Genomic DNA, 17,581 nt, shown 5'->3' with positions numbered 1-17,581 from the left:
ACCCCACACATCCAATCCACCCTGGGTGCGGGCTGAGACCAGCCTGGGCCAGCCACTGAGTTGGTGCCCGCATGAGGCTCAAAGAGAATGGCTCAGAGAAGCAGATGGGGGGTTGGCTCTGCAGCTGACTTGCACCTGAGCCCCAGATCGGTCTCACTGGTGGGATCCGCTTCTCAGAGCCTCAGATCCTCATTTGCAAATGGGTCTGCTCTGACCTTATTGGGCCTTTGGGGGGATCCCAGAACTCACTCCCTGAAGGGCGTGGCTCACTGAAATTTGCCCAGAAAGAGAGCCACAGATGCCTCGCTCCAGAAGCCCAGAGCAGCAGGGCTCACATAGCAGGAGTTGTGCCCCGGGTGACCCCACGCAGCGGGGTCTGCAGGGAGCCCGGTATTTGGGGATGGCAGGCTTGATAGAGGGCTAGGGAGGCCTCTTGGACCTGGCGCTGGACAGTCCAAAGCCAGCTCCGCCCTGTATGAGGGTGGTGGCAAGGGAGGGTGCCTGGCACGACCTGCCCACAAGACGAGAGCAGGAAGCTGATGGAGCTTAGACCAGCACAAGGGCCTGGGGTCAGCTTCCCGAGTGCCGCCAGGGCTACTGGGAGAGATGCTATGGGCAGGGGGTTAATTCTCTCAAGTCTCAGCGTCCTTTTTCATTTCTTGGTGCGCTGTTGCTCAAAGTAAAAACACATAGAGAGTATCCCGTGTGTCTGTAACTGTGTTTTGTGTCAGTTGTATGTAGGGTCTGTATGTTTTGCATTGTATGTCGTTTATGGTGTGTGTTTGTTGTGTTGTGTATGCTCAAGCACTGTGTGTGTGCACGTGTGTTGTGTATATGTGTATATGTGATGTGTATACTGTGTTCGTGGGTATATGCAAGGCTCAGGGAGTGTGGGCAGTGCCTGTGGAGTGGGGGTGGGGTGACTGTGGGCTCACTGGAGGTGGAGAGGGAGAGGCGAGGCTGGCCACTGCATATGGGGGCTCAGAGGAGGACCCCCACTGCGGGCCATCCTGCCCGGAGCTCCTGAAAGCAGGGAGGGGCCCCGTGGCAACGGAACGTATTTGGGGTTCGAATCAGCCTGAACCAGGCTGTGACCTTGTCCAGCTCAGCGGTGGTGCCCGAGAGGCCTTCGTGGGGATGGTGTCCAAGCCACACCCACAGCTCCGCCAGGTCTCACCTGTCAGTGCGGGAACCTGAGCACCCAGGCCTGTGGCACCTGCCGGGGGTGCAGCCGGGGAGAGTCTTCACGTGAGGCCTCTCCCCAGCCCAGCCTTTTAACTTGTCCTTGCCCCTCTGCTCTCTAATCACCTCTCTCCTCCTCCTACCACTTTGGCTCTGGGAAGGGACCTCAGCGTTCTCATCTGTGAAAGGCAAGTCCAGCCCACCAGCCGCCCACCTGCCTGCGGGATGCGGAGTTCCTCCTCAGGGTCCCAGGGACAGGTGGTGCTGCTCGGGAGGGGCCACGGGCACTAAGCTGGACAGACCAGGCTGCCCCCCTCCCCGCCTGGCCCACTTGCATTAGATCCTCAGGGCCCCAGTCCTTGGCCCCTTTGACAACCCCTCCCTTCCTTAAAAAGTTCTGCTCCCCGGCTCCACCAGCCACCCCCCACCCCTCAGGGAAATATGAACAGCTCCCCCCCATCCAGATCTGGGCGATGAGCCTGGAAGGCTCAGCACAGAAGCTGAGAGGCTCAGAGGGGCTGCGTTCTGTCTCTGCATCCCATACCCTCCTGCTCCATCATGGCCCTACTGCCCAGGCCTCTCTGACCTGACCAGGAGCTCCCTGAAAAGTGCAAGTCAGATTTACCTCTGGGCCCCTAACAGGCCCAGAGAGTCTGGAATGCCGGTGGCACTCCCTGCCCGATGGCTGGCTGGCTGAGCGGATGGTGGCCTGTAAGTCTGTCTGCCCAGCTGGCAGGGGCCTTCCTCGAGCTCACCCGACCCTGCCGTGCCTGGGGCAGGGGGGCTGCTCCACTAGGTGCTCGCTGAGCTAACCGGACTAATGCTGAGGGCTAACATTTATTGGGCGCTTCCTGAGGGCCAGCACTGCTCTAGCACTTGACACTTTTTCCGCTCGGTGACTCCCACAGAGGGATGCTGATGGGGGATGGAGCAGCCTTGGTCTCACTGACGGCTGGTGCCCGCAGACGTGACAGGGACCCCTGGCATGCAGCTCCACAGCAAAGCTCTCAAGGCTGCCCGTAGAATCTGTAAGTTGAGACAGTTGTCTTCATGCCCACAGTTGGCCTAAGCAAGGACTGAGCGCCCAGTTGACCTCTGCAAGATGCCAGTTAATCAGCTGACCCCAAAATGAGCAAACAAGATTTACTATGCCTGACTGCCCACTCTCTCTGGTGTAAATCCTGTTTTATCTTTGTGGAATGAAACCAATCTATTGATACGCGTCCCTTGTACAGAAGTAAAAGGCAACCTAATAATGAGCTAAATGTCTTCGAGCTGTTCTCTGACACATACAACAGCCGCCCTTGAAGGAGGTTTCTGTTCTTGTCCCCATGTTACAGGTGAGGACATGGAGGCTCAGGGAGGTTAAGCAACTCGCCCAAGGCCACACAGCTGATGAATGGGGAAAGAGATGTGGCCCTGGCACCCCCACCTATTCAGACCTTGTGACTTGAGGCTCTTTCCGCTCTCAGATGCAGCCCTGAGCCAGGAAGGCAGGCCAAACCACCCTCGAGTGGTTAGGGTGTGGGTTATGACACCGTGCGTTTCCCTGAGGAGATCCCTGCCTCTCTGCCCATCCCTGAGGAAGGACAGCTGGTCCTCTGCCTGCTTCTCCCTCCCAGGGACTCCCCTGAGGGCCGGAGCCTGTCCCCGCCCACACTCAGATCCCCTGTGGGGCTCCCCCATGCCTACAGGGGAAGGTACGGACTACTCGGTCTGGTGTCCCGACTCTGCGTGGGGCCCACGCCTCACCGTCACACGCTGCCCCCTCCCAGCACGGGAGCGCTCAGTCCCTCTGGCTCTGCCTGGCCAGCTCCTTTCACAAGGAATCAGAGAAAAACTCTTCCCTTCCCGGGACCCTTAGGACCCCCTCAGCATCGCTGCTTCATCCCGATGGCCTTCACAACACCTTGCCAAGGGACCTCTAGACCTGCGTCACTCCAGGCAGGGGCAGGGGCGTCCTGGCTGGGGGCCACCAGTGCAGAGTACCTCCCAGACCCGACCCCTGAGGCAGGGCCCAAGCAGACAGGTCCCAGGAGCCCCAGGTGGCTTCCCTCTGGGACGTCTCCGCACCGCACACGCCCGCACCTGTGAGTCACTCTGCTAGTGACCGGTCCGCGTGTGTGCGAGTGTGAGCACATGCCCGTGTGGAGGGCCTGTGAATGCACAGCCGGCACTGTCTGGGGGTGCGTGTATGCCCCGTACAGCTGTGTGCTCCTGAGTCTAGGTATTTCTGCGCACCTGTGGCTTTGTGGGCGCCTGTGCACACACAGGTGGCCGAGGGGTCTGGTTGGTATGTGTGGCTGTGGGTGACTTTCCTTAGGGCTCCCCTTTCCCAGAGCCGTGAGTGTGCGGAGGCGGGGGTGACGCTGTGACAGTTACAGAGGGATGTGGGGTCTCACCCCTATGCAGCCGTGAGGGAGGAGCACCACGCCTTGGCCTGGACTCACTGTCTCAGACCCTCCAGCCTGAAGCTCCTGCCCAGCACTCTGCCCCACCCCCAAACAGGCACCCACTAGCTGCAGCTTTGTGGAAGCAAATGGAGGGGACTCCCAGAGCAGCTGGTTGGGGGTAGGCACCCCCACCCTGGCGAATCGCTCAACCGAGAGGACCCTGCTTTTGTAGTCAGGTGGCCCAGGGTTAAATGTTAGCCCAGCTTCTTTCCATAAGCCTCAGTTTCTTCATCTGCAAAAGAGGGGGCCAAATCCCTGGGTTACTAGGGGACTAGGCGGGGTCAGGTTTCCACGGTAGATGTTCACTCACTGGGACCTGTGGTGATCGTGAAAATAATCAATATTATTACAAGTCTGAGGATCGGCGGCTAAGGAAAAGCCCTGAAGAGAGGGCTTGACAAAGTGTCTGGGAGCACGTGCCCCCAAGTCTGTGAAGGTTGGGGGATGGCCACAGAGGGAGCCATGGAGGAGGGAGCTGGGGGACGGTGGGGGTAATGCCCTGGTGAGGCAGGTGGGTGGGGCTGCCGGAGGCTCATCCTGGGCGGATGGAGCCCTGTGGGCCTGCAGGGCCTCCCAGCTAGGCCTGAGGCCAAGTGGGGCGAGAGCGCCTGATCCAGGGGCTGCATCTGTCTGTCCACAGCTGGCTTATTGTCCCAGAGCTCTCGCTGGTGCTGAGCAGATCGCCGGGCCTCCTCCCCTGCCATTGCCTGGCCTGTCCGGGGTTGCCTCCAGGGCTCTGCCAAGGCTTCTCCTTTGCCCTCCTGGTCTGAGGTGTTGGCTTTGCTCACCCTTGGGGAACCTCTTCCGGGAGAAGGGGTTGAGCTGGTTGCCCAGGTTGGCTTCTGGGAGCAGGTGCAGTCCTCTCCGCGCCTAAGGCTGCCCCGTCCCGCCAGGCTGACACCGGGCCACCATCCTAGTAGTGTCTGCCTTCTGCTGCCGCAGGGCCTGCAGAAAGACCCCTTTCACCTGGCCCAGGGTCTCGTGGTACATTCGGAAATCCTCCTCCTTCCCACGCAGGGCACTGCCCAGGGCAGCCTTCAGCATCTCGTTTTCCTCCACCTGGATGGCCAGCCTGGGCCACATGAAGAAAGGGCTCAGTGCGGCCCACGCGGGTACGCGTGTGTACAGGGGTGCTGGGAATGGGGCAGCCAGTGAAGCTGCTCTTGAGGCTGGGGGATCTCTCTGACTCGTCCCCTCCTCCCACGGACCCTGGGGGAATACCATGTGGGATTCCTCTCTGGGCCCGCCCACAGCCCTGGGCCTGGCACCCTGTAGCACCCCCAAATGCTGGCTGCCTCAAGGATAAGTACTAATCTGTAGGGGTCCCTCCATCCTTCCTTGAACATCACTGCCTTTGACCCTGAAAGTTTAACTGGGTGAGAAAAGTGGCTTCAGCAACCCAGGCTTAGTCCAGCTCTCGGAACTCGGGGGCCATCTGAGACACGGCTGGGTCTCTCTGCCCTCTGGCGGCCAGCTGCTGAATTGCAGGCCTAGACCCCAGGACCCAGCAGCCAGCCCTCTGGGCCAACAGAAGTCAAACCGGGAGGGACAAGGTCCTTCTGCCCATCAGAGTACCTCCGCTCAGACAATGCCACCCTCCGGAAGATGGGGCAGGAGAGCACCTGGTGGTCAGCTCCTCCATCTGTGATTCCATGGGCACATTGGAGAGCTGGGTGAAGGATGGGTCCTTCCTTTCACTCCCGTTCGGGTTGTGCCTGGTGCTGGAGGTGGGCAGACCTGTGGGGCGGTAGCAGCCGCTTTCTGTGATGAGGCTGTGGCCCCGTATCAGTGCTCTCCTCCCCTCTCCACCCCACTGCCTAGTTCCTGCTTTTCTGCTTGCTGAAACATTATACTTCCTTCAAGATGGAGGACAAGGCATAGCATACCAAGTTGTCAAATCACTGTGTTGTACACCGGAAACTAACACTGTGTGTCAATTATACTTCAATTAAAAAAAAATTTTTTTTTTTTTTTTTAAGATGCAGGGCAAAGGCTGCCTCCCTCCCTGATGCCGGCTCCGCATTCCCCTGGACTCACGCTGTAGTCTCTGCTACAGCCCTGATTATGCTTGCTTTGTACCAAGGTGGTTCCTCTCGTTACTGTCTCCATCTTCACAATTCACAGTGAGTCTAGATCATCACCGCCTCTGATGCCCTCTTACCACTGAGTAGCCCCTGCCTCCAAAGCCTACCTTGACCAGCAGCTCCCTACATACATACAGAGAGTCCAGCGGGGCCAGGGCCAGAGGCCACAGAACACTCAGAAAAAGAAATCAAAGGCAACTGGTGGGAATTTGGGCACAATCCAGCGTCAGAAAACCTGTGCTGAAAAGGCCCTCAGAGGTGGCGTGGCTCTCGGGGATGGTGTGGCCCAGGAAAAAATCACCTGGCATCAGTAGACTTGGCTTTCACCCCCTGCTGTGTGGCTTTGGGTAAACCATCAACCTCTCTGAGCTGGTCTTCTCATCTGTAAAATGAGGATAATAGTTCTTGCCTCTAAAGCTTTCTGAGGCCTGGGTGAATTCACATTTTACCTCAAGGCTCCGAGTGATCGGACCACCTCCGCAGTATTCTGTCACTTTTCTGACCTTCCCTCATACTCCCCTCCCCTCACCACGTGCCAGCCTCACTTGCTGTTCCTTGCTGTTCCTTCCTGTTCCTTCAAGCCTCCCGCCAGGCTCTCACCGCAGTGCCTTTGCACTTGCTCCTCCCTCGAGTATCTGTATGCCTCACTCCCTGCCCCTCCCACTGTCTCTGTGCAGATGTCAACTCCTCAGGGGGCTCTTCCCTGGCCTCCTGGAAACCAGCTGCTCTCTCAGCACACCCTATCCCCTCCTCTGCTGCGAACCCCAGCACCTGCCTCCATCTGACTTAGCATGTCTTTTACTGGTTTTTTGGTAATTACCCATCTTCCCCACTGGAGTGGAACTGCTGTGGAGGGACCAAATTCCAGACTCAGGTCTCTTCATTCTACAGATGGGGGGTGCTCTACTCCCTGAAGCAGTGGTGCTCTGCCCACGTCACAGGCCAGCAGGTGGCAAAGGCCACATGGACACTTTTTCTCAGGCTGCTGCTCTTTGCTGTCTAGGCGGAAAAAAATGGTTTTTCCTGCCGTGGCCGAGCACCCCCTGGATGGGTTACTCAGGTCATAAGCCCAAGGCCTAGAGACAGCACATTCCTAGGGGACCTATTCTTGAGGGCCCAGCAGGGCTAAGTTATAGGGACCTTCCTCAGCCTGGATTCTCAGCAGCAACTGGAAGGGCCCTTGAGTTCTGGGCCCTGCTGGTGCGAGAAGGGAAAAGGGCACAACTCCTGCTTTGTGCCTCATTCCTGGCACATCCTTCTGAAATGTTCTGATCTCATCTGGGCTGGGGACAAAGGTCTGAGTGTCCTCACTAGGGAAGGGGGTGGGGGATATACTGGGGTGTTGAGAGACAGGGCAGTAGGGGGAACACCTCCACTCCAGAGCCTACAGGGGGTTGGGATGGGGACGTCAGAGGGAGGCAGATCTAGCCCCTCCATACTAAAGATTCTTCCTTCCTTCGCTTCTGGCTCTGGCATCCCATGCCCCCAGCTGGCCCCAGACACACAAGATGCTGATGCTGCTGGTCCAGGGACCACACCTGAAGAATCACTCTGTTAGGGGCACCTGGGTGGCTCAGTCGGTTAAGCATCTGCCTTCAGCTCAGGTCATGATCCCAGAGTCCCGGGATTGAGTCCCACATCGAGCCCCATATCAGGCTCCTGGCTCAGTGGGGAGTCTGCTTCTCCCTCTCCCTCTGTCCCTCACCCTGCTCTTGTCCTCTCTCTCACTCAAATAAATAAATAAAATCTTTTTTTTAAAAAGAATCACTGTGTTAGAGAATAGATCTTTTAGTTCAGGACAACAAAATCTCCATCTGCAGCTAGGCGTGGTCATGTGACTAGTATCTGCTCAGGGGATGAAGGCAGAAGTGACACGAGCAACCTTAGGATCATGCCCTTAAAAGGTGAGGAGCATGTCGTCGCCTCCCCTCCTCCCCTTCCTGCTGCTGGTGGGGAAGCTATAGCAGCCATCTTAGACCATGGCGGCCGCAAGTTGAGCACGGTGGAACACAAGACAGAGAAGCTTACTTCATCCCTGCTCAACTGCTGCCAGAAGCAGAGAGGGATTCTTCTGGTCAGCCACTGCCGTCCTGGCTTCCTCAGCAGGCCAACTTTGCCCCAAGACCAACTCTAAACAAAGTCAGCTCGGGACAGAGGGTTAAGTATTGGGGTGGGGCTGGTAACTGGGGCTATTAAGCGGAGGCACTGCCACCTCATATAAAGGTTTGCAGGTGTCTGGGCCACGTGGGGCCTTTGGGGCTCCTAGTTCTGACTAGGAGGCCAAGGAAAGAAGACCCCCCAGCAGCATGGGCAGGCAGAGCTGCACCCTGATGGAGGCCTCTGCTTCCCACATTCTTCTCGAAGGGACTGAATTGGTGCTGCTGACAGGCTCCTCCAGTAGCAGCAAGGCCACCCCCTGCCACTGGGGCCCCTGGTCCAGCCCCTACCTGTTTTGCTCCTGGGGGCTGCTCTCTGACTGACTGACGGCCTCCCAGGCTCCAGGCGCATCTTCTCCAGATGTTGCTCCAGCACCACGCTGCGTTGCCGCTCCTCCTGCAGCTTCTTCTCTGATTCCAGAAGCTTGCTGTTGCTCTCCTCCACCCTGATGATTAGACAGGAGGGGCTGCCATACCCCAGGGCAGGCAGGGGCAGCCCCCACCCCAGCGGCTCTGGCTCTCAGAGAGGCAGGCGCATCTTACACTGGTGGTGGTGGTGTGACTTGTTCTTTGTTTTTACTGCGGGGACATAGGAACATGTGTTTAAAAGTCACATAGTTCTCTCCAAGGCTTAAAATGGAAAGCTTGCCAGCCACTCACACTCCTCCCCAATCCCATTTCCGGCTCTCCAGAAGCAATCATTCAGAACACTTTTAGCTGTTTCTTTGAATATTTACTGCCATATTTTTACAGATGCCCATACTGCTATTTTTTAAGGCTTAAATATAATCTTTCGACTTCCTGTCATGCAACACGAGAATGTAGCTTTAGTTTAGCCCTCTTCCCTTACCAAACAGAATCACCCCTCCACCTCCTAATGTAGTTACATACCATTTTTCAGCTGAATTAATAGTAGGGGGTGTATTAGTTTTCTATTGCTGCTGTAACAAATTAGCCCAAACTTAGCAGCTTAAAACAACATACATTTATTATCTCACAGTTCTGGAAGTCAGAAGCCCAGCAGGCTCTGTTGGTTTGTCTGCTCCAGGTTCCAAAAGCCAAAATCAAGGTGTTGGCTGACCTGGGCTCTTACCTGGAGGTTCTGGGGGAGAATCCACTTCCAGGCTCACTCAGATTATTGAAAGAATTCAGTCCCAGTGGAAGGACTGAGGTCCCTGTTTCCTGCTGGCTGCTGGCAGGGTTATTTTCATCTTTTAGAGGCCACTTGGCCCGCTCCATCTTCAAGGCCAACCAGACACCCTTAGCATGCTTTGAATCTATCTGACTTCCTCAGCAGCATTTCTCTGGCTGACCCCAGCTGGAGAAATTTCTCTGCTTTTAAGAGCGCAAGTGATTAGATTGGGCCCACCTGGTAATCCAGGATAATCTTCCTATTTTAGGGCCCATAACTATAATTACATCTGCAAAGCCCCTTTTGCCATATATCATAAAGTATTCACAGGCACAACAGCAGGGAGCGAAGGGCATGGGGGACAAAATCTTGTCTACCACAGGGAGTTACATTAGAACAATTACCCAGACATGGAGCGTGGTAATGATGACATTTTCTTTCTTATTTATTTTTATTTTTTTGCTTTTCTCGGAGTTAGTGATTGCTTTCTGTTTATTATTATTTATTGTCACTACTTATTATTATTTTCTATATGCCCATGATGAACTCATGGGACTTGAAGACATTGCCATTCGGCCATTTCACATGAAGGGTTAGTTTAATCTCAGTGGGGCTGGGGCTAAGGTCTCTCCTGTGGCTAGGTATGGCATTCCAGACTTCTGTGCTACAAAAGGCTCAGCTAGAAGGCCAGGACTCCTTGAAATTTAACCTAAACAAATGGTTGCATACACACATGCAAATCAGAGTGGAGGTCTGGAAATTTATAGTGTTGGAGGAAGTGGTCTTCCACTTCAGTGCAGAGTCAAAGAAGGAGCAGAATGTGTGACAATTTTGAACAGCATACAACTACTAACACAAAGCTGTATACTAACACAGTTATACAGCTACTAACATGACTTGTTCAAGCATGTTCCTTGAAACTTTATTTGCAAAAGCAAAAAAAAAAATCTACAGGTCCATCAATAGAAGAAATACAAAATAAGTGGTAAATATTCATATATTCATATTCATACCATGGTAAATATTCATACCATGGAATGTGATAGAACATGACAGCGTTCAACACAGTGGCTGCCAGCCTCATGTCCACAGGTAGCTATTTCAGTTGAAATTAATGAAAATGAAATAAAATTAAAAATTCAGTTCTTCAGTCACACCAGCCACATTTCAAGTGATCCAAGCCACATGTGGCTAACGGCCACTGCACTGGACAGCAGAGCTCTAGAACACCTCCATCATCACAGAAAGTTCTGCTGGACAGCCCTGCTCTGGCAATGAGAAAGAAGGAGGTAGAGCTACATGTATAAACACAGATCTCCAAATCATGGGATTGGAGAAGAAAAACAAATGTCGCCAGAATGCATACAATATGATGCCATTTATGTAAATGAAGGACAAATACATCATAGTGGATTAACACAATAAAAACACTCCTTAACCATAAAAAGAATCTGTACTGAGCTGAAGAGGATGTCTGAGATATATTATTGAGTGAACTAAGTAGCAGAAGATTATGCATAATATATGACCTAATTAAAAATTTTATAACAGATTAAAAATTTAAAAACAAATAGATACCCGTGCTAATGAAACTCAGCCAACGAGCTACAACAGGGATGTGCAGCAGCTACTGACTAGTCAGCTGGGGTGAGGGGCTTTCATTTTTCTGTCGTGTATTTCAGCAATGTTTGCATTTTGTTGAGGTTTGTTATCTGTTTGCGCTAGGGGAAATAAGAAACTAACGGCAAACACCGTATCAATGCTAAAGCACTTTATGAATTCTGACAAAATTTAGGAACAACCAAACTTTTGGTTTCTTCTCCCAAAATGTGCCTTCCTCATCTTGATAAATGTCACCACCACCCATGTAGTTGCCTGGCCGAAATACCCGGGTGGCATTCTTGCCTTCTCTCTCTTCCTTGCTGCTTTCAGCTTCCAATTTATCAGCAGGCCCTACGGCTTTTCCTCGAAACACATACCAGAGCCAACTCATTCTCACTGTTTCACCTGGAGTGTGGCCTGGTCTGGAACTGCTCCTCCGCGGGCCTCCACAGCTTCACTTTCTACTCAAGACTTCCCGTTGGGATTCTGATTATTCTCTTTTGACTGGTCTTCATTCTCACAGAGTTTTTTTCTCCTTCGATCCTTAACTGGGCTAATGCAGCTCAATGCTGGCTTGTCATGGCTTTGGGGGTGACGCTAACAGCTATCTCACACCATGTGCATCAACCTCCTGACAGACCAGATTTTTTTTTTGACTTTGCCTTTTTACTTTGTAATTGATTTTTATTATATTTCAAGAGTCTGACCAAACTGACCCAATGGCAGTGTAAAGTGAACGATATTAAGGAAGGCAAGTCATTAGTGAATATTTTCATGTAAAAATTTTGCTTTTGTAAGGACTCTAAGTGTGGGGATACTGATAAAAAATACTCAGATAAGGAGGTCCCCCTACCTAAGTATTAATTTAATATAAATGATATAAGACCTTTATGAAAAACAAACATACATGATATTACACTACATATATAATACTATATACATAATTCATAAAGAGCTCTTTATGGATGTAAAGAAGAAATATAAATGACCCCCTAAAAAATGTGCCACAGTTTGAATAGATATTTAACAGAAAAGAACATGTAAAAGGCTAATAAACATGTGAAAAACATGCTCAGCCCCACTTCTGGTTATAGCAAAGTAGATAAAAACAACTGAGAGAACAGTGTTCCTTTATTAGTTTGGCAAACATGTTATGCATTGATAAAACTTTGTAGAGGTGAGGGTATGGGGAAATGGTAGCTAGTTCACATTATCAATGGGAATGCAAATGGATTCATGTTAAAAGGGCAGTTTACCATTATTTGTGAACATTTAAATGTACACATTCTTCGATCCAGTGACTCCACATTTAGAAACTGACAGTGATATACTCTCATAAAAATGTAAAGATGTGTTTAGTGTGAGTCCATCTTGTAATAAAAATGTAGGTGCATATATGTGCACATATGTATATGCGCGTACATACATACATTTGCAGATACATTTTTGGATGTGCAAAGAAAACATTTAGAAGTTCTGACAGTTCTTTTCTATGAGGAATGGGGAACTGCAGGTTGGAAAAGGAGGCTTTTTGCAATAAGTAAGTATATGTTTGTAATAGAAAAACTAATAAAACCTCCAATAGCATACAGCAGGAGTTTCGATGCCAATGTGAGGGCAGAAGCTATAAACCTGGACTCCTATTAGGCAGCAAGCTGCAAGGAAGCTCTCTGCATGGTTCTGGAAGCCTCAAGAGTGCCCTGTTGCAATAAAAGACTGAGACATCCGTAAACCAGGGAAGTGGTAAGGAAACCTGTAGTCAACCAAGGCCTTAAGTGTGGGAGGGAGGAAGCACCGATCATGAGAAAATTGAAACACAAGGCCAGCACTCATGTGCTCATGAAACCCTAAACCAATAAATTAGCATAAAGTACCAATCAGAGGCCACTGAAACCCCCAAAGCTCCACAGAGACAAGAGCAGAACCATTCCATAGGAACATTTTCGTAACCTGAGAACTCCCACAGAAAAAGACAAAAACCCAACAACACTGAAGACAAATTCACAGAAATAACACAAAAGTACCAACCACATAGAGAAATCATTCACCGTGAGGGGGAGTCAACAGACATTACTTAGGATCCTAAGTAATGAAGATGATAGAGCAACTCTAAAGGGATGAAGTAAGTTTAAAATTATTACAAGGAGAAAAGCAAGAAGTCTTCATGAAGAAGACTTCTTTTTTACACAAAAAAGAACTGCTAGAAATGAAAAAAATACAGTTATTAAAATAGGTTTCATGGCAGATGAAGTGCAACTGAAGAGATTTAGGGAGCAGATTTGAAGATTTGAAGAAACCACACAGTTATCAGCCCAAAATATCACAAAGGTTTAAGAGCTGCAGAGGAAGGAAGAAGAAGGTCTAACAGGGGCTGACTAGGCATTTCAGATGGAAAGAACAGAAACAATGGGGAGAGGCAACATATTGAGAGATGTCCTTGGCAACATATAGATTGAAGTCCTCGGAATGAAAAAGCACACCAATTACTAAGTAGGAGAAATACAATGAAATAAAGTCCCTAGACCCATCACAGTGAGATTTCAAAATACCAAAGACTAAAGGAATATCTGAAAAAACATCTAGAGAGAAAGGACGTAACTATGAAGGAACAACAACCAAACTGATAGCAGATTTCTTTTTGGCGACAGTGGACGCTCAAAGACAATGAGCTATCGGGTGCCTGGGTGGCTCAGTCGGTTAAGGGACTGCCTTCGGCTCAGGTCATGATCCTGGAGTCCCAGAATCGAGTCCTGCATCGGGCTCCCTGCTCGGCGGAGAGCCTGCTTCTCCCTCTCCCTCTGCCTGCCTCTCTGCCTGCTTGTGCTCTCTCTCTCTCTATCTCTGTCAAATAAATAAATAAAATCTTTAAAAAAAAAAAAAAAAAAGACAATGCGCGAGCTATCATAGCGTCCCGGGGCTGAGAGAAAGTACCTGACCATCTAGAATTCTACACCAAATGAAATTCTCCTTCAAGAGAAAGGCAAAATAAAGATTCCAGAGTAAACAAAGACTCGGGGAGATTACCATCCACATGGTCTCGCTGAACTGAAGGATGCCCTTCAGTAAGAAGGAAGCTGAACCCAGAAGGGAGATTGAGATGCAAGAAGCAAGAGTGAGGGAAGACATTTTTAAGTATGTTGGCAAAAGTAAATGAATACTGCCTAATTTTTTAAAAGATGAATTTGGAGGGTTAATTTCAGAGGGTTTAGAAAGAAGAATGCAATATTAGAGAAATATTAGAAACCAGTGACATGAAAGACACAAGTAGGGGAATCAGAGTTAAACATTGTAAACATATTGGGGCACCTGGCTGGAGAAGCATGTGACTCTTGATCTTGGGGTCATGAGATTTTTATTATCAAAGGGATAATAAAGAAATCTACAGACTTTAGACTTGCTGAATTCTATGTTAAAAGTTATAGGTAACCACTAAAAGGATAGAGATAGAATGTATAACTTCCAAGCTTGCATGTCAGAGAGGGAGATAAAACCTGACCTAACCAATAGAAAAGATAAAACCTGACCTAGCCAACAGAGAAAAAGGAGCAGAAAAATCATGGCAAATAGAAAATATTCATTGAGATGATCAAAATATTTCCAAATATTACCAAAAATGGATTAAACTCTCCTCCTCAAACACCAAGTCTCAGATTGAGTTTCCCAAAACAAAGCCAAGGGGTGCCTGGGTGGCTCGGTCGGTTAAGGCTTGGTCGGTTAAGTGTCTGACTTGGTTTCAGCTCAGGTCATGACCTCAGGGTTGTGGGATCGAGCCCTGCATCCAGCCCAGGTCGGGCTCCAAGCTCAGGGGGAGTCTGCTTGGGATTCTCTCTCTCCTTCCCCCTCTGCCCCTCCCCCTTCTCTCACGCATGCGTTCTCTCTCTTGCTCGCTCTCTCAAATAAATAAATGAAATCTTAAAAAAAAAATAAAAATAAAGCCAATCATATGCTTTTCAAAAAGAGACATGTTTAGCGACCTCTGTCATGGCAGACTAAGTGAACTAGCCCCTCCTATTGTAAACAACTAGAAAAGTGGATAAAATATGAGAAAGAAGACACAGCAATGTTCTCAGACACTGGACAACAGGATGAGAGGCACAGATGCTCGGGCACAGGCCTTGAGAGAAGGGAAACAAAGACGAGCTCTACTGTTGTTTTTAGTCGGACTGCACCAGGTGAGGGGTGAGGGGAGCCCACGCAGAGCACAGTGGTCCCACCAGGATAAGTACACAGGACTGGGGACGTGGAGGGCCCTGAGGCCGCTGGAAGGGGCAGGGCAGAGGACGAGAGGGGGAGGCTCTGCCTCCCTGATGCGAGACTGGAACAGACCCCCCAGAAAAAGAAAGGAGTAGATACTGGGGATCTCTGAGAAGGGCAGGTCCTCTACTTTGGGGTGAGAAATCCCAACAGGTTTGGGGGCATCCGAATACTTTCCTTGTGTGAGCACTGCGGGACAGCAATGCCCCAGAGCAGAAAAGGCTGTGTGTCTTGGCTAATGGGCCTGGGACAGCCTCCGAGAGCTAGCTCCCCCATACCCTAAAATGACACAGAACAGCAGAGTGAACCCAAAAAGGTCAAGCTAAGAGAAAAGCACACACGCGTGACTCATAGTGAGTGCCTTGCTTGCCTCACACGAATCCCAGCTCTGCACAGGGAGGCCCTGGAAGAGGAAATCGCACGGGCAGAGAGAGACCAGTAAAGGAGAACCGAGGCATCCTCTGCCGAACTTCCAGCGGAACCGGGCCATGTGAGTGATGGAGGCGTTCTGTGGAATCGAAACCCCGAGGTAACCCATGGAACCTCGGGAAAGAATAAACCATCGTGTTTGAAGCCATGAAGCGTGGAATGGTTTGTTACACAGCAATGCATAACAGAGTCACCTTGGTTCACGAAACCCCCCAACTCAGTGCCACTCGAGGGAAATGGGAGTGCGTTTCTTCCATTTGGTAGACTAGAGGCTTGTACTATCCACGACGCTTCAGTTACAGAAAAAGAATTAATGTTACTTTTCTCTTTTCTCTGAGGATGTCTGAAATTCATATCCTCTTCACGGATTACATGAAAAGGAAAAAAACACTGAAAGTTGGTCACTTCTCACTGCTTAGGTACTGGCCACTTCCCAGCACCCCTCACTCCTTTGGTAACTGTACTCTGTTTTTCCCTTTGGCAAGCTGCCCCTCCCCCATTCTATGAGCACCTGCAGGTACTTCCAGTCAAGGTGCCTGGCCTACGTCCAGGGATGGACCTGTGAGCAACCCAGGCCAGCTAGACCTTCTCTCCCAGAACGTGCTGGCACAGGAAGTGGAAGCCATTGGGCCAGCACCCCAGGAGAGACCGCCAAGGGTTCCTGCTACCGCATCCAGCCCCCAAGATCCCCAGACTTCCTTGGGCTCCTCTCCTGCCCCGCCCCTTGAAGTCGGCCAGCACCTACCAAAATCTGCCTTTCCCTTAACTTAGCCAGAATCGGTTTCTACTGCCTGTCACCAAAGAGCCCTGGCCACATGCCCCGGTAGGGCAGGAACTCAGTGGTGTCCTTTATATTTTTCAGTGTGGAGGTCACGTGGTTGGGCCATGCATTGGCCTGAGTACCTGCAATTCTTGCCAAAAGGGCCACTTGAGCGAGGAGCACTGATTTATCTGAATGGAAGTCTGTCAACAGCCCCTTGGAGAAAACTATGCCTCCTGGCCCACTGCCTTGGGCCACATGCTGCCCTCCCCCTTCCCAAAGAAGTCTCAGCTGCCATCTCCGAGCAACTCTCTTGCCCTTTGTAATTCCGAAGTCCTTCTAGCCTTTGTCTTCCTGTCAACTCCCCAAGTGCCCTGAAGAAGGTGCCGTGTTCATCAGAGATTTTAATTATTTGTGGACTGATCTGACTGCTTTAACTACTCCAGAGAGCCTCTCCCCTGAGACTCCCACCTCATGTCCACATGGATGCAACAGTCCCATTGAATACACGTAGGGCAGGGCAAACCACAAGTGTGACAATAGGGCCCCAAGGCTGTGGGACACCTAGGTGAGCACCCGAGTGGTGACTGGAAATACCCTAGACCGACACTGTGGAAGCCGAACTCTCCAGGAAGGCGGACCCAGTCATGGATGAGACCGGGTCCCTGCCCAAGAACCATGCCCTTGAGCCAGGCTCTCCTACCCTCAGCCCCCACAGGCCCATGAGAGCATGTCCCTGGGTGCCATGCATTACCGTTTCTGCAGGACAGTGACAAACTCGGTAAGCCGGTCACGCTCCACTTCAGCGGCCTGCCAGAGGGCCTTGAACTCTGTCACCTGTGCCTGCCAGCCTTTCTGTTCGGGGGAGTCTGAGAACCTGCAGACCAGGGTGGGGCAGAGGTCAGAGGTCAGAGGTCATTTGAGGGGTTATCAGGAGACATACACTTACTTGTGATGGTGGGAAGGATTAGGAGAACATTCAGGGAGCCTCAGAGGCAGCCTCAGAGAAGGCAGCCAACCCGGTCCTTCCTAGCCCCTTGGAGAAAACTCAGTCCACCATTCCTGTGCTTGTTGAAGTCTCTAGAGCTCACTTAGCTGGCTGCACAGCCAGACCCCACCCAGGCTAGAGCCTGCATCAGTACCTCTGTCCATCCAGTCCCTGTAGGGGCCTGGAATTGGGCTGGCTGCTCTGGAATTTGGCCCGTGAGGGCCTAGGGTGCCCCGGGTTCCTGTGTGGCCGGGGGCCTGGCCACCCTGCCCATTTTTAGGTGGGCCTCGCCTCTGTCCCCCTGTCGGCCTACCCCAGCCTCCTTCGTCTCCTGGCTTGGCCCCACGCTCAGCCCACTCTCCTGGACACTCGGCTTTGTGACTTGGTCGGTTCTCTTCAGTGCTGATCTAGCCGGCCCCTGCTTTCCTCCTTACCACTGGGTCTGCCTATTAGCCCCTTACCTGCTGGCTGGAGCCCAGACAGAGGGGAACTCTGCCCCCCAACCAAACCCCCCAGAGCCCATGTGTGAGTCCCAGGCTGC

The 17,581-nt window shown here is 51.3% G+C and overlaps 1 protein-coding gene across 1 annotated transcript in view; it reads right to left on the bottom strand.

Annotated features, from left to right (window-relative positions):
- Positions 1 to 4,505: 4,505 nt before the first annotated feature.
- The window catches only part of CCDC13 (coiled-coil domain containing 13), a 38,471-nt gene continuing 25,395 nt past the window's right edge, over positions 4,506 to 17,581 (bottom strand). The window contains exons 12-15 of the mRNA XM_028107030.2: positions 16,807 to 16,929; positions 8,167 to 8,321; positions 5,258 to 5,372; positions 4,506 to 4,707 (exon numbers count right to left, since the gene is read on the bottom strand). Of these exons, the coding sequence (XP_027962831.2) occupies positions 4,506 to 4,707; positions 5,258 to 5,372; positions 8,167 to 8,321; positions 16,807 to 16,929 (595 nt within the window). The remainder of the gene's footprint in view (positions 4,708 to 5,257; positions 5,373 to 8,166; positions 8,322 to 16,806; positions 16,930 to 17,581) is intronic.

Source organism: Eumetopias jubatus, unplaced genomic scaffold (genome assembly GCF_037043125.1).
Source record: "Eumetopias jubatus isolate StellerSeaLion01/CBP00866 unplaced genomic scaffold, mEumJub1_p1.0 scaffold_1, whole genome shotgun sequence".
NCBI classification, from domain to species: Eukaryota; Metazoa; Chordata; class Mammalia; order Carnivora; family Otariidae; genus Eumetopias; species Eumetopias jubatus.
Note: the sequence above shows the minus strand (reverse complement) of the source record. Positions and strands in the feature narration are given on the sequence as shown.